The 17,241-nt window shown below is 36.7% G+C and overlaps 2 protein-coding genes across 3 annotated transcripts; one reads left to right on the top strand and one right to left on the bottom strand.

Moving 5' to 3' along the window:
* Positions 1–325: 325 nt before the first annotated feature.
* Positions 326–8,182, top strand: CCNG1 (cyclin G1). Its single transcript, XM_044661718.1, has 7 exons — positions 326–524; positions 1,453–1,716; positions 3,959–4,212; positions 4,820–4,898; positions 4,978–5,076; positions 5,248–5,442; positions 6,844–8,182. Exons 2-6 carry the CDS (start codon positions 1,453–1,455, stop codon positions 5,437–5,439), a joined length of 888 nt encoding a protein of 295 aa, XP_044517653.1. The 5' UTR covers positions 326–524; the 3' UTR covers positions 5,440–5,442; positions 6,844–8,182.
* A 961-nt stretch (positions 8,183–9,143) lies between these two features.
* Positions 9,144–16,775, bottom strand: NUDCD2 (NudC domain containing 2). 2 transcript variants are annotated; one of them, XM_044661716.1, is made up of 4 exons: positions 16,534–16,775; positions 13,336–13,384; positions 12,957–13,108; positions 9,144–10,043 (listed from the first exon to the last, which is right to left on the bottom strand). In XM_044661716.1, exons 1-4 carry the CDS (start codon positions 16,720–16,722, stop codon positions 9,960–9,962), a joined length of 474 nt encoding a protein of 157 aa, XP_044517651.1. In that variant the 5' UTR covers positions 16,723–16,775; the 3' UTR covers positions 9,144–9,959. The 2 variants fall into 2 exon arrangements, with proteins under 2 accessions (XP_044517651.1, XP_044517652.1); XM_044661717.1 differs by lacking the exon at positions 13,336–13,384 and having other exon boundaries at positions 12,957–13,106; positions 16,534–16,759.
* Between the last annotated feature and the right edge of the window lie 466 nt (positions 16,776–17,241).

Raw genomic sequence — 17,241 nt, 5'->3', positions numbered from 1 at the left:
CTCTCTTCATATTCAGTCCCTAGGTAGGTGTGGCTGTCGGTAGGCGGGGCGCGATTTTCTGAGAGTAGGAAACTTGAGCTGAAGCTGAAGGAATCAGAGCTGTGATTGGTGATTTTTCTCCCTCTTCCCGCCCCCTCGCCCTAGTTCCTACCTAAGCCAGTCAAGACTAAACTCTTACTGTCCAATACGACAAGGAGCACCAATCGGCACCAAGATTTGTAGGACACACCCACACCAACCCCGCCCCATTCCCCCACCGGGAAAGCCCCACCTTCCCATATATAGCCAGCCGGGCCCTGAGCAGCCGCCTCAGCGCTCCGCGGCCTGGGACCAGCAGCTTTCTCGGCTCGCTGGCGCTGCTGCCCCGGAGACCCCCTCCATCATCTCCCCCCCGGGCCCCTCTCCTCTCCCCCATATAGTTCCCGCGTTGTCCGGGACTTTTGGACTAATTTTCAGGGTGAGGAGAGGACAGGCCCCGGGGGGGAGGCTTGCTGCCCAGGAAGAGTCACCGCAGGGAGCTCAAGGTGAGGGGTTGGGGCGGCCTTGGTCTTGGCGGCGGTTGGAGCAGTTGGGAGACTTTTGGAACTGGTGGGACGGAGTTGGATGGGCCCAGGGACGCAGCCGGGGGCCACAGTGGACGGCTTTGCAAACCTAGGAGCGGGGATGTCCGAGCTGGGTGGGGAATGAGGAGGCTCTGAATTTGGGAAATGCAACAGATGCAGCGCCGCCCTGCACCCCAGTTTCTGTTCTCTTCCCCACTGCTCTCCTGAGTCCCTGGTCTCTTGTCACTCCAACTTCACGGCTCCATCTCCTACGAATCTCTAGTCTCTTTTCCTTACACTCCCTGCCTTAGGGCCTTGTTTCTATCCCCCAATTCCCGTCCCTCCCCACCAAGTTCGGTCTCCTCCCGCAAAGTTCCCGATCTGTCTTTTCCTCCAGCCCTGTTTCTCCCTAGCTCCCCATCCTCTCTCTTTCTCACCTTCAGTTCCACCCTGCCCCTCTAACCTCCCCCCTTCACCCCTAGTTTCAGCCTCTCTCCCAGTCCTGTTCCTTCCCCTCCCACTCCCTCCAGAGTCCCGTGTCCCTTTATCTTCTTTACTTCTCCAGTCCTCATCACTATTATGTCTCCTCCCCCAGTATCTCTTTGTGGGAACACTAGCCTAGACATGTCAGTGCCAGGTGGAAGTGGAGGCGGTTCCCACCTCCCTGCACACGTGTCTCGCCCCGCCCCATGGGTGGTGACTTGTTGGGAATAAAAGGAAGTCGATATGAAAAGCTTTGAAGGTTTTGACTCCTCTGCAACATCTACCACCCCCATTCCAAGTAAATGCCCCTGGGGAGAAGGCCTGACCCCTAGCAATACCTAGGAAAGAGCTCCTCTAATCCCCCCACCCTACCCTCTCCCTGACCTCCTGTTTTACTGCTCCTTTCTGGGTCTTGCACTATATATAGATGATAGAGGCACTGGTAACAACTGAAGCTCAGAAACTGCTGCACCAGCTGAATGTTCTGTTGGAACAGGAGTCCAGATGTCAGCCAAAGGTCTGTGGCTTGAGACTAATTGAATCTGCTCATGATAATGGCCTTCGGATGACTGCAAGACTGAGGGACTTTGAAGTGAAAGACCTTCTTAGCCTAACTCAGTTCTTTGGTTTTGACACAGAGACCTTTTCTCTAGCTGTGAATTTACTGGACAGATTTCTGTCCAAAATGAAGGTATGTGTTAAAGTATCTCACACTGAATGCTACTTGATTTGGAATATCAGAGATGAAATTGTTTATACTTAAGAGTTGATTTGTAGCCAAGATCATTCAGCTAGTATTTGTAAAATACCTGCCAGGTGTTAGGCCAGGTTAGAGATAGAGATAAAGGCAAAACAGGCCCTGATTTTCAGTAATTTGTATTCTATTAGGAGAAGGGATGAGTTAGTCCCTTATATTTACATACATATGTAAATATAAATGTACACAATGTTAGTTTTATGAACTTGACTTTTTTTCTTTCATCATTCTGTTGAAACACTACTAATACCATTCGCTAATATTATTTTCAAAAAAATTAAAGTTGACCCATAATTAGTAATGCTTAAATTTGGATAATAATTTAGAACTAATATTAACTTGAGAATTTTCTGAGTAACTCAGTTCTTCATTTGAACAGAATTGCTATTGGATTCAGCTATGGTGTATTTGACTTTTTGTTTTATGCTCTTGTTAAAATATAAACATTTTGAGAGAGATACCAGGATTAGAAAAAAGAATTATGGGATGACCCATACGTTTTCACAAAGTTCCAAATCGTTCCACTTTATTCTCCTTAAAAACTTTTTGGCTGTATGACCATTTTCAGTCATTGAGAGACAGTGGTCCTAATCTTGATGGTTCTGCAAATTTCATTGGGTCACAGATCTAGAAGAGACCTCAAGGACTATTTAGTTCAGTCTCATTATTTTACAAATGTAAAAATCCCTATCACACAAGTAGTATCAGAAATAGAATTTGAACACATGTCATTTAATTCAAGGCTCTTTTCAGTGCACCACATTGCCCCTTTCTGTCTGTAGGCAAATAAGTAAAATGACTTGTCTTATTAAGGATCCTCATTTGTTAATTTTCTGCCTACTTCATTAAATGCAAATAATCTGCTAACTTTCAGGATGTAACCCAAGATTTTGTTTTTTAAACCTTTACCTTCCATCTTAGAATTAATACTATGTATTGGTTCTAAGGAAGAAGAGTGATAAGGGTTAGGCAATGGGTGTTAAGTGACTTGCCCAGGGACACACAGGTGCTGGGAAGTATCTGAGGCCATATTTGAACCTAGGACCTTCTGTCTCTAGTCCTGGCTCTCAATCAGCTACCTAGCTGCTCCCTGTTGTTTTTTTTTTTTTTTTTAAAGATTGGCATTTTACTTACCAAATCATTCAACAAATTATTGTTTACCACAAATTACAGAAGATACAAAGTTGAGCAAAAGTTTAATGAGTTTATATAGTATGGAAAAATAAGTGAGCCTCAAATAATGTTGGGATAAGTGCCATAAGAAGTGCTAAGGTAATTGCTACAAGGATTCAGAAGAGGGAGGTATCAAATCTGATTTGGGGGATCATTGAGGCATTTAAAGATAGTAGGATTTTACTTGGCAGAGACTGGGAGGTGAGACAGGTAAACACTATATATGATTGCTCTTGTTCATAAGTATTACTAGATTCTTTGGGGTCACAATTTTACTTTATAGTTGTGAAAACTGAAGAATATACTTTGTAATCTAAATTGCAGAAAAATATTTTCCAGAAAATTAAAACTTAAATAGACTGATGTGAATACCAAGTCTTTAAAATGGGATAGCACCTTTCTTTCAGTGTAAAAATAGTGTTCTTTACGAAAAGACAAATGAAAACTTGTAAATTGTGGTTCAACTAATTATTATTACTTTCTAATGTTATGTTTTATTATAATACTAAATTGTTATTTCTAGGTTGACCAGAAAAGATATTTTTTATAAAAATGCTTTGTTTCAAAAAGTTTCCATGAATGAAGCCTACTGTTCAGAATGTTCTCTTGATTTGTTAATTTTGTTCATCAGAGTACAGTGATAATAATGTAAAGGTCATACAGATTATATCCCTTAATGGACAAGTCATTTGTCTTCCACGGTTACTGCTTATACTTTCTCCTAACCAAATCAATTTAAAAATCCAAATAGGAGATGAGGATGACTGCAGATGAATATGAGTGGAACTACTTAAATATGTCAATTATGGTTAGAAAAAATAATCGAAAGCATATGACATATAGGGGCTGAATCCAGTTTGCCTTCTTTGTTAAAAAGGATAATCATTATGAAAGTTACTTAGAAATGTTGAAATGTATTTTATTTTAAAATTATGGAGACTCAACGTTTTACATTGATTCTTGATTTTAAAATGGAGATTGAATATTTTGGATTATTTTGTAGGTACAGCCCAAACATCTTGGATGTGTGGGATTAAGTTGCTTCTATCTGGCTGTGAAGTCGACAGAGGAGGAGAGAAATGTCCCATTAGCCACTGATCTGATCCGAATAAGCCAATATAAATTCACAGTTTCTGATCTAATGAGAATGGAAAAGATTGTATTGGAGAAGGTGTGTTGGAAAGTCAAAGCTACTACTGCCTTTCAGTTTCTGCAACTCTATTATTCACTCATTCATGAAAACTTACCATTTGAAAGGTATGTAATCTATTTTTTGAAAGTAGAGTCTTATATGACATTTTCCCATAAACTGATCATTAATACTATAAAACAATTGTAATCATTTATACATTTTAATAATAAAAAGATAACTGACAAGTTACTATTTAACCTTCTGCCTATTAGCTACTTTTCCATTTAAAAGAACAAATGTGAAGCTAAAGTAGTATAGTATAGTCCTTGATTTATAATCTTTGGGCCTTCTCATCAAAAAGCTTGTGCCTTATCAAATTTTCCATCTCCAAACTAAACTACCAACCTAGGATCTTTCACAAGTCAGAGGGGGGAAAAAAAAACCTCAGTGGATACCTACCTAAACTGCATAGCATTTTTAAAGAATTAAAAGGATAATTTTGGTTTCTGTGCCATGAGGTTGCTTTATTTGACTGTTAGACACTAGTAATAAATATTTATGTATTTTGTTTTTGGTCACTTTCAGAAATGTCAGTAGAACTGAATACCATTTTTAAAAGAAGCAAGTTCCATTAGTTGTTTCTTGCTGGGATTAAAAGTTTATGATAGTTTTCCTGTCTTTTGATGATGATTGATTATGTAGAGATAATTTTACTTCATTTCTTTTTTTAAGGAGAAAGAACCTGAGTTTTGAGAGACTAGAAGCTCAGCTTAAGGCATGCCACTGTAGGATTATGTTTTCTAAAGCAAAGGTAAGTATTTTAAGAGTATAACGATTGATGTAAACCTAATTTTACATGTAACATTTATTATAAATTTTATCTTCTTTAGCCTTCTGTATTGGCATTGTCTATAATTGCACTAGAAGTCCAAGCACAGAAATTTATAGAATTGACGGAAGGAATAGAATGTCTTCAGAAACATTCCAAGGTATATTTTTATCATTTGCTCAGATCCATATAATTAAGCTGACCATTTGCTAATGTCTCTTAAAGCAAAGGGAATATTGTATATTTAGTAGAAATTTAAGTAAACTATCTTTTTCAGGTGAGAAAAAAACATGATAATATTTCAACATGAGTTTAAAATGTTTTTATGCAGATAAATTGCAGAGATCTGACCTTCTGGCAGGAACTTGTAGCAAAGTGCCTAACTGAATATTCATCAAACAAGTGTTCTAAACCAAATGTTCAGAAGTTGAAGTGGATTGTGTCTGGGCGTACTGCACGTCAGTTGAAGCATAGTTATTACAAAATCACTCATCTTCCAACAATCCCTGAAACTGGGTCTTAATTGGTAATTTGTTTCTCTATTATTTTATAAATAAGAATCTATTAGAGCCATAATTTTCCTTCCACTTAGGAGTTAAATGCTAATTATCATTATATTACATGTTCATATATCATTTGAGAAACTTTATAAATAGTTTGGATTGAGAAAACTAAGGAGACATTGACCTTCCTTTTAAAGATATTGGTGATCTGAGAGCCCAACTATATGTAAGACACTGCCATAGAGAAGTTTTGTTTTATTTTTTGTCTTCTCTATATTATTGATGTATTTGGGCTTGGCATTTAAATAAGATCAGCAGAATAAGTTTACTACAGCTTCCTTCAGCATTTTTTACAAATGATAAACTAAATATGCAACATAGAAAACACATTCTTAAAAAAAATCTTGAATCCTAAACATGAACAAAACGGTAAAATTTTCATCAAAATAGTTTGTTTTTAATTTTTAAATGGAAATTACTTAAGATGTTCACTTGTGAAAAACCTAAGTGGCATGCCTTTGTTTCTCTCTCTATATATATATGCATGTAACTAATGTAATTTAAAGCTCTGGATTGAAGTCCCTTCCTTTTCAAAGCTTTTCATTATAGCCCTCAGTGAACCAGAACTTTCTGAACCAGAAGCTTAGAACCATGGAAAAGCTACATTTTTGGGGGTCATAAACTTAAGACAAATGCACCTGTAAATATAGTTCACTCAACAAATCTTATTTGCTTTATACTAATCTTTTTTTGGTTAAACTGTTACATTTTAGAATAAATACCATGTATTAGTTCCAAGGCAGAAGAGCAGCAAGAACTAGACAGTTAGATTAAGTGACTTAGTCACTGCTAGGCAGGACCTCCTCTCTCCAGGCCTGGATCTCTAGCCACTAAGCCACTTAGTTGCCCCTACTAATCTTAATATAATACTTCCTACTAAGGGAATAAAGAGCTATCATCAGGATAGATTTTTGGATCTTCTTTATGTAGTACCTCTTCTCTCTCATCCCCTCACTCCCATCAAAGGTTCTTTTTAACTAGTGTTTAAAACAAATAAAAATAAATTCGTGCTTTGTGAGTTTTCATTAAACCCCTAGATAATTAGAGGTGCCCAAGATATCACAAAAAGTTATAATCCAGATTGTCAGATAATATTCTATGCCCATAATGTATAAACTATAAACATGCTGTTTTTTCCTGAAACTTTAAAATATTTTTTCATGAAGTCATCTTTTTCCCACATTGTAAAATTTTATGATAGAAGTAGAAAAGTGATTTTTCCCCATATTTAAAAGAAAAATTATTCCATCATTAAAGTTCTTGAAATAGTTTGTGATTCTAAAGCTTTTAGAAGTCATTTTAAAATTTTTTATCTACATTACTTTGTTAAGACTTCTAATAACTTATTTCCTTTGTCTCAATAGGATTCTTATGAAGAAATTCAGCTGTTTTGAAGGTTTATTTCACATGAGAACTGTGGACTCCAATATTAGAATGGATTTAAGCTGTGAAGCCTGAAACATAGCAACTAGGTTAGCATTGATGTTTTCAGACTTGAGGGGAAAACAGGCTATAGCTGTAAATTGATTATGTATGCTGTAGTTGAAAATGTGTTCAGGACTAAATTATGATCCCCTTTGAAGCGTGTTTGTAAAAACTAAAGCTCAAATGTGAAACCCTAATGTAGAATAAGGACAGGAGACTGTACTGTGAATTGACAGTTAATATTGATCCAATCTAGTAGTATCTGGATCAGTATGCCGATTATAGGTAGTATTTAATGGCAAGGTATGATTGACTTTAATTGATGTGTTATTTGAAATGTGATACAAGTTCACATCAAAACAGATCAACTTGACAAAAATGGTATGATGCACTTTAGTATAGTAAGGGTTACTAGTCTTTGAGGCAGCTTAACAACCTCGTTAAGGCCTTACATAACTAGATAATCCAATAATTCTAAAGATTTTTTTTGCCTATTTTTCATTTAAATTTGATTATAAAAGTCTATTAAAGTTGTAAACAGATCTGTTAAATTTTAAGTGATTGTCAGTATTATCCTAGGGATACAAAATTTTATACAGAACAATTTTTATCTCTATCTAGCCCCTTAGAAAAAAATTATTTGTACAAGCAACTCTCATAGTCTGACAATCTGAAACCTCAGCTGTGCCCTTCTAAAGCAATATATGCTAATACTAACACTAAAGCTTTTAAATAAAAATTACTATTGGTATGAAACTGGATTGTTAGTATAGAGCTTTGTATTTAAAAGCAACACATATAGGGTATGCTATTGTCATAATGCTCCCATAACAATTTAACTTAGACTAAAGTGAGTTGTCTATACAGATTCAAGTAAGCAGCAATTTGACTAATTATGTGATAGAGCACTTACGGCTAGTTGTAGGTTAATGAATCTAAATTGACATTAGTGTTGGGAGAGCATATAATCAGTGTAATATATAGCTTAACTTCCACAATAGCTATAACTAGTTAAAATTTCCCTTTGACATTATGTTGTGGAAAAAACTTCCCTTTAAAGACAAACCAAAGAACCACAGTATGTCTCCTATGTCTTTTGCTTCATTTTGTAAAGCATTTTGCAGATGCATTCTTCAGTTACTCCTAAATACCTGATTCATTGAAGAATTTTCTTTCTAACTCATCAATGCAAACTTAAGTTGGCTGAAGTAACCTAACAAAGTACCATTATGCTCTGGTACTAAGAAAGTGACCTTTCAATAAAACTATTGAAATGTATTGTCTGGGAAGTTTTGTATGTAGTTCAAATTTTCTCCAAACTGCTACATGGGTATACCTAACAAGAACAAAATAAAGCAGATAATTTCTACTAGGTTCTGGTATAGAGGAAAGAAGATTTGAGTTGGGAGTCAGATATCTTAACTGCTATTCCAAGCTCTGTGAAACTATGTGTACACAGGTAAGTAATTCACACTGAATTTTAGTAAAGAACTTCAGAGGTAATCAAATCCAATTTGTATTTGAAGGATCTGCTTAAAATAACTCCAGAAAAGATAATGGTAATCTAAAATGAAGTAGCTCATTCTGCTTTTGGATAGCGCTGGTATGGTTTTTTTCTTATAAGATAAATTCTACCATTCTGTAATTTCCACTTCAGCATTCCTATTTCTGACTTCTGAAAATAAGTAAAAGTTTAGAACCTTCAAGTGACAACCCTTCAAATACCTATAGATAACAAAGCATCTTTAAACTTTGGAGTTCAAAGGATCATTTAAAATCATATAACATCACTCTAGGTTAGGATTTCTTAACCTGCTGTTCTGAATGCTTTAACAATCCATTGAAGCCTTTGGACCCTTGAAAAGTTTTTCATATGAACAAAAAATCTTTAAGATTACAAAGAATACCAATATACCAAAAGTTATAAAGAGTATGTGTGTGTGTGTGTGTGTGTGTGTGTGTGTAAATTAATTTACTACAGGTTATCTGTTTTAGGTAAACTATAGACCTAGAGAGCCTGGTAATTGGCTCTCTACACTGGTCAACTTTAATATTCACTGCTAAGAACAAATGTCTACTTGTAAATCATTTGATAATCTATAGTGAAAATAAAATAAGATTGGGCCTTGGTCCTCTACCTACCTACCAATCTAAATATAAAGGAGTAGAAAAGTGTCTTTGGCTTCTGTTGATTTCCCAACTTATTTCCCAAATAATCAATTACATCCAAATACTTGATACTACAGTTTTATACAAAATTATAGGAAAAAATATCAACAATCTGATTTTCATAAAATAGTAAATTGGTAGAAACAACAAAATTACAATGTTCTTGCTTATACAGGACAGCTTTTACCCCTGTCTATCCAAAGGGAGCTAATGATTGATGGCTAAAGTTGTTTATTGTGTTACATTTCCTATAAAGATGCTGTATTTACATTATATTTTTTAAGCTACTCCCCTTATGCTCATAAAAAAATGTTTAGTATTAAAAGGCATTTAACTTATTTGAAACTAAAATAGAACTAAGTTTCATAGGAATATTATGACAGTTTAGGAATAAGACTTTATTTTTCCATTTAATATACTGTTAATATCCAACACCTGTTGGAATGTTTAAAGTTAATCATTTCCCTTTGGTACTCTAAAATTGGTGGGTAACACCTATCCCATGTGGGAATTAGAAAGCTTTATTGACAGTTATTCTGAATTACAGTTTTCCAAAGAAAAACTTAATTTCCCCTGAAGGCACACTTGAGTTTTACATGATTATGGCCTACTGCATAACAAATTAATAAGAGTTCAAAACTTGTTTAAAATGTCCTGCTGAGCAAAGTCCAAAAAAAGACCATTTCTCTAGAAAAGTTTCCATTGAAATTCAGAATGTTTTCTATGTAAACTACAGTTTGAATGTATTCTTTGAAGTCATATTTAAATGTTTTACAATTCTCATTCAGTTGTGTAAGCAAGTGAAATTTTCTTCTATCACATAATCCATTCCTTTTACACTGGCAACATCTTCTAGGCTCCATGGAACAGTGAAAAATGGCAGTTTTTATTTTTCAAGACTAGAGAAATCTGGTCCACCTTTACTGTAGTTTCCTGAGATTTCTGCTCCACTGAAGTCAAAACCCGGGTTCTGAAAGGAGTGAAGAGATTACTAAATTTACAACTTTTACATAAAGTTTGTGTACAATGATAAAAAGCATTCAATTAAAGAATGAGCCAGACACTGCTAGGCATTAGAGATACAAATATAAAAGTGAGTCAGTTTCTGCCCTCAAGGCATTTACATTCTGCTACCTAGATACAAAGGTTCATTGTAAATACATAATGTATACAAAGTATGGAGTACTAGAACTGAAATTTGAAGGAAGCCCTAAGGGGTTCCAATGAAGAAGTGAGAGGAGAATAATGGTAGAATAGAATTGAGGTGGGTAGGTAAGTAAATCTGATTGAAAGGTTTAAGAAAGTAATGTGTAATTAGCTTGAAAACATTGGTTGGAGCAAAAATGGAAGGACTTTAAATGCCAAACTGAAGAATTTTAATTTTATCCTAGAGGCAATGGAAAGCCACTGAAGTATTTTGAGTGGGTAAGAGTTGAAGGCTAGGCCTATAGATTTAGTTGTCAATTGCAGAGAGATGACAGTTGAACTCATGAGAGTTAAGCAAATAACCAAGAAAGTAGGGTGAGAAAAGAGGATTTAGGAATGATCCAGAATGTGTATGCACATGAGTTAGGATGGGGAGGATGATCCTGGAAAGGATTGATAAAACAGTCATGAAAACCCTGAAAGAGAATCCAGACAGTGGCCAGAGGGAAAAACCATTGGATTTAGCAATGAAGAGCTTATTGATGACTTTAGAGAGAAATTTGATTGGAGATGTTAGAAACAGTGTAGCCATTTCTAAGAGTTGATGAAAGACTGCAGCTATACAACCTGAAAGGATGGCAATATAACTGAAGGTTTTTAAAGGATAGGGGAGATATTGGCAATCAACAAGCATTTGTTATGCATTTAATACGAGTCAAACCACTGTGCTAGGCTCTTGGGATAAAAAGACAAAAATTAAGCAAATTAAACATATACATATGGAAGTAGTTACAAAATATATACAAAAGAAATACAAAGTAACTGGGAAAAGGAAGCATTTGAACTAAGCTTTGAAAGAAGGTAAGGATTTCTAAAAGGTAGAGCTGAAAAAGAAATTAATTCCAAGAATGGAAGAAGCATCTTAGGCAAAGCAAGAGAAAGGGAATGGAATTTTGCATGCGACATCAAGCATATAGGCTAGTCTGGCAAAATTACAGAATGTGTAATATATAGATAATGTGTAGTAATTCTGGAACTAGATAGTAAAGTCCTTTAAATGTCAAACAACAGAATATTTTCTCCCAGAGGGAATAGGGAGGCAATTGGAGCTTCATGAGCAGGGAAATGGCATGGTCAGATATGTACTTTTATGTCAGCTATCTTCACAGCAGTCCAGGTGAGAAGTGAGAAGGTTGTTAAAGTGTGGCTGTGATTTAAAACAGAAAAAGGGGGATCTCTGTGAAAAATGTGAAAGTGGACTGACAAGACATGGTAACTGGATAGATGGGGAGTGGAATGGTGAAAGTAAAGAATAGTAGATAACAGGTTAACCAGGATGACCAAAAGGATAACAAAGGTGCCCTAGACAAAAACAGAGAAGTTGTGATGTGTTAGTTTAAGGGAAAAGGAAATTAATTTGATTGTTAAGTGATGAGTTTGATTTATCTATGAACAAGGAAGTACCAATGTCTTATCAGATGGTTAATATAGCAGCCTGGATATGTAGATTTGGGAGTAACCTGCAAAAAAATGATATATAAACCTATAAAAACTGAAGAGACCGGCAAGAGTGATTACAGAAGATAACAGAGCTAGGCATTGAGACTTAGAGGACAGTTTAGCTGAGGAGTCAGTGAATAAGAGATGGAAGATTAAGGGATAGAATGAGATTAAAGGGACAAAGTGCCAGAACAGACTGAAAGCTGGGGTTAAAGGTACATGTTTGGCAAGAAGGACCACCTCATTCTCTAAGATTACAGCAGTTGCACGGATAGGGGATGATGATGATTTGGAATTGGAGATGAGAAGACAGAAGAATAGCCTAAATTTTACTCACAAAATAGAATCAAAATCATCTTGTTGAGAAGAGGGAGAAAGATGATGATGTAGATGGAAAGTGGTTTAGAACAGCTGATGTGGACAAAGGAAGAGAACCTGATTAGAAAAGAAAAAAGATTTGTGGACAACAATTGAGACTGAGTAACAAATTTGTCTTGGACTGAGTTGGCCCAGTTTTAAGACTTTCTCTAGAGTTCAGCAACTAGCAAGCAGAAGATGGTAGATGATAAGAGTAATCCAAAGATAGAGTTTGGAAAGCATTGATGCAATGACAAGAAAACAGAGCAAGGGACTCAAGGGTTTGAGAATAATGTAAAGTTGAACTGGGTAAAAATTTTTGGTGGGAGGCAATTGAGGCCAAAACTGGGGTAATAATCTAGAAAAACGAGAGAGATGGAGTTCCAAGAAAGATGAGGTACAGAGACAACTGTAAAAATAGATGATGAGGAATAAAGTTATGGATTGAGGAGGTAACACAATCCAAGGGTATGACTAGATATGTGGCTGAGGTGGAATAAAGGTACAAATCAAAGGAGCTGAGGCTGATGGGAAGCAAGGATTACCAAGGAAATATCAATATGGAAGTTATTATCAAATATTAGAACAGGAATTGGGATGGAAAGGAAGAATACTGAAGTCCTTGAGAAAGAAAATGATCTGAAGTTGATAGATAACTGCCACCAAAATCTGGCTGAATGATATATCTGGACTAAATGAACTTTATAAGAGAGGTTTTTTAGTAAATGGTAGTACATAAATGAACACTTGTAAAATGAATAAAGCACCAAATTTTCCAAAGACTTTCCACAAAAGCTCAAAGGTTAGTATGTATAGTAAGAGCTGTTATATAGATTTAGCACATGTTTAATTCAGGACTTCATAAATTCATATAACTTACTTCTTTCTGGAATCTCTCCAAGGTAAGTTTCCTTTGCATTTGGTCCTGTACCCATGGATCAGCTGCATATTCAGTTTCTAAGAGAGAGGTCCAACAATTTGCTGCATCTCTCTTTGTCTTGGTAAGAACTATACGAACCATTTTTCTGTCCTCTAAGAAAAAAATGACAAATTATGAAATTATAATTTATCATTGGATTTGGCTTTTAAAAACCTTCACGTTATCGTGGGAGATTTTTTTCAATAAACTTCGGCTGCTATATTTTTTAAGATACAAGGACAAAATGATACGATTTAGAGGGGGTAAGGGGACCTCTGATCCAGAAAATATGTAAAAAAGGATGCCAAATTGAGTTTTCAAATGTAGCAAATATCCTTACCTAATGTCCATGTTCCCTCATCAGCTATTGTAGAATCAAAGAGTTTGCCCTGAAAAGAGAAATTTGCAAGATTGCCCCAAAATGTTGTAGTTCACTGAATATGTAAAATCAATTAAAAAAAGTTTACATGATTTAATATATGCATTGTGATTTCTCAACCCTTCCATATTGTTTCAGGGAGGCAGAACAGCATAATGAATAGTGAGATAGCCTTAGAGTGAGGAAGATCTGGTTTCAAATTCTGTCATATCCTGGTTATGTAAATAGTAAGTCATTTAACCTCTTGGTGCCCCAGTAACTCTTTTGAGATTAAGTTGAATAACAGTTGCAGATTTGCCCTAGTAAAGGGAATTTCTTCACTAGAGGATCCCTATACCAATGAAATCACAAGTCCTGACAAAAATAAAAATAAAACACTGCCTTATGCCGATATTGACTCATCATATTACTAGGAATATGCCATCAGGGCAGATTAGATTGTACTGTTGCAATGATATAATAGTAATGGATGGAAGTTGGGGAAGGCCCTCAGCATTTTGGATGGACCATATGGAGTTAATTTAGGAGATACAGATAAGAGTGGATGGATTGGGATTTGCATCTTTGAAGAAAATATCCACAGATCAATGAGAACTCAGATCAATTAGGAGTATAAGTGCTTTTTTTTATTTTTAAGCCATCAAATTTTTAACAGTTTATTCAAATCCTATACATAGGAATGGGCTATAAGAAAGCTGAGGAAAATTCAGGATTTTAAGTTCGTGGTACACATGAATTGAACCCCCCATTTTCTGAAATTATGCTTAACACAAAGTAGATGGAAGCAAATAAAATAATGTTCCTAATTCTAAAACTAAGACATTCTGTTTTTCAGCAGATGGATATTTCAGGTTACTTCTTGAGCAAAGCTGTAAACTAGTAAGATTATCTTTTTAAATTGTATGAAATTAGTGCTTGAATATTCCTTAAGAAATGAACATGGGAATTCAAGCTTAATCCAGAGAACTTCTATCACTGAGACACAAGAGAAAGGATGCCCCAGGCTTCCTTCCCTTTCCTAAAATAACTTTACTAATAAACAGTTGTCTGTGGTAAAAGCTATAATTAGAATAGGTATTAAAGAGATAAGTCAAGTTATGAGATTTATAGAGTTCTGGTTACGTAAAAATGTTTCTAAAAGAAAACTAACCAAAATCCCTTTATTTTACTGCTACTTGGCAGAATAAAAAACATGAAAAGTGAGAACCTTTTTACCTGCGAAAACATTTAGAAAGAAGCCAAAATCTCCCAAGTTTTTAAAATAAGGAAACTTTTCAAGATGCCATGTAAATCCATAAAGGTCAAAAATGCCATAGAATTTTGTAATAATTCAGTGCACTTTATATACCCAGCCCCCCTTTTATGCAGTGCTCAAGGTCCTGTTTTTAAAAAAAATTGAAAAGGAATACCCTGGGAAATTCAATTCAATAAACATTAAATACCCAGTACGTATTAAGCCTAGAGCTAAGTACTAAACTGATAAGATATTATCCTTAATCTATCTTATATGTCCAGACTAAGGAAGAAATTTAACTTCATCCCATGGATTGAGTTAAAGCACTCTTTTTCAAGGAAAACAATCAATTGTCTTGTGTCCCATGAAGTGCCTTTTCCATTAATAAAAAAATTGGTACAGAGATATAATGTATTGTGTAGATGTTAGATTCCAAGTCATAAGTTCAGAGGCAGTTAGGTAGTTCAGTGGATTGGAGGCTTTGTCTGGGAGATCCTGGGTTCAAATCTCACCACGGACACTTCCTAGCTATGTGACCCTGGGCAAGTCACTTAACCCCAAAGTCTAGCCCTTCCTGCTCTTCTGCATTAGTATCAAATCTAATATAGGGCAAAGTTTAAAAATAAAAAAAGTAAGTTTGGAGGAGGTGGTTTTGGAAGGAAGTTTAAAGTGGATATAATGGTCTTGAGGGAGACATAACCAGGTAAAGCTGTCCAACAAGCAGCTGTGAGACTGAAGAGCTAAGTATAAAGATTTGAGTCATTTGCATCTGGATGATAATTAAATCCATATTCAAGTTGGACCATCTAAAGTGGTGTCAAACTCAAACAGAAATTCAGGCCACTAACAAATGGTATACAAGGATCCATTCTGACTGCATGTTGACTTAGAAAATCACATAAAAACATTATGTTCTGTTGTGTTTTTATTTATTTTGTTAAATATTTCTCAATTACATTTTAATCTGGATCCCTGCTATTTGACACTTCTAATCTGGAGAGATAAGGAAGACATCCTTAGTTATAAGAAGGGCACGCAATGGTACCTGAGTATTCTACACATATGTAGATATTTCTGAAAAGGTGTGTGCAGGGGGTTAAGAATTTTGAAAATTGAATATTTTGAACTAGTTACAGGACTAAAGGACTTTCCATAAGGCAGTGGAAAGAGCACTGGATTATGTAGGTGTTAAGAGGACCTAAATTTGAATCCTCATTCTGCTAATTACAGCCTATGTCACTTGACCTTAATTTCCTTATCTCCAAAATACAGGAATTAGATTAAAATCCCCTCCACCTCTAAATTTATCCTATGACAATATCTATATGATTTGAGGATAATCCGGGATTTTTCTTGGCCTCAGCTTTCTCATCTACAAAATGTAGGGGTTGGAATAGATAATTTTTTTGAAGTTCCCCTGTGCTCTAGAGATTATGATATTTGCCCTAAGTGTGTGTGGCACGTTTTCTCCGGAACCTTTTTTCTCAACTCTTGCCAATCTGTGGCACGGACTCCTGTCGACCCTGGTGAGAACAAAGAGGTAAGGAATTCACAAGATTCCTCCAAGTCATCTTCCAAACGTTCCCATGGTAACTCTGGGCATCTGACAGCTTTGTTAAAGGAAGTACTGAGAAATCTACCAGAAAAAGAGCGTTTTCTCTTCTGGGCCTAAAAGTTCTCTCCTAATGAGGCTAGAGGAACTAGTCACCCACTAGCACGTGGAATAATAACTATGACAAAAGGGCTCGAGAGAAATTCCCTTGGCAAACTATTAAGTAAGTTCTGCCCTGGAAGGCCATGGGAATGAAATTTTACAGCGTGGCCCCGGGGAAGGCAACTGGACCCAGGGTACGGTTTGGCTCCGACACTAGGGGTCAGTTTCTCGAGGGCTGGGACACAGCGTAGGGATGAAGGGCCGTCCCTACCTTGAGGATCTCCTGGCCCCGCACAGCGAGCTCCACATGCCGACTCTGCAGGCCGCACTGGATCTCCTGCGCGCGAGTGCCCGGTGGCACCTGGACTTCTATAAACACCTCCTCTAGGGTCTGGTACCACTGGCCCCAGGGTGTCCCGCAAGGCACGACCCCGCTTCGCTCCTCAAATGGTGCAGACATGCTTCCCTCTGCTCCCAGCTGCCCTCTGAGAGTACCAGCCAAGGTACCTCGGCGCAGAGCGCAGGCGCGGAAGCGTCTTTGCCCACCCTGCCGATGGGTCATGCGCACGCGCACAGCTCAGTGAAGTTCTTTCGGGCGGAAACCAGAGTTTCTTCACCTCGGCGACCATCTTGGTAACTGGCAGAGTCGGAAGAGTTGATATTCTATGGAGATCTAGGAAGGAAGTTTGTATAAAAAGAACAAATAAATGAAGTGTTAAGGAAAGGAAAGGCTGAGATATGGGAAAGTCGGGCTAAATTCATTAAGCTTTCAACTACTCAGTTGAAAACCAAATTGCGTACATTTCATCTGCCCATCAGAAACCATCCTGGAAATGGCGATCACCAGATTGGCTATAGGCTGTTTCCTCACACATGCGTGTTTGCCTACCTAACTGGTTGGCCACAGAGGCATTTGCGCATGCTCATAAATGCTTCCTCCGAGGATTGGTGCAGTAGAAGGAAATGACGTTCTGATTGG

Source organism: Gracilinanus agilis, chromosome 2, assembly GCF_016433145.1.
Source record: "Gracilinanus agilis isolate LMUSP501 chromosome 2, AgileGrace, whole genome shotgun sequence".
NCBI classification, from domain to species: domain Eukaryota; kingdom Metazoa; phylum Chordata; class Mammalia; order Didelphimorphia; family Didelphidae; genus Gracilinanus; species Gracilinanus agilis.
This window is presented reverse-complemented; position numbering and strand designations above follow the sequence as displayed.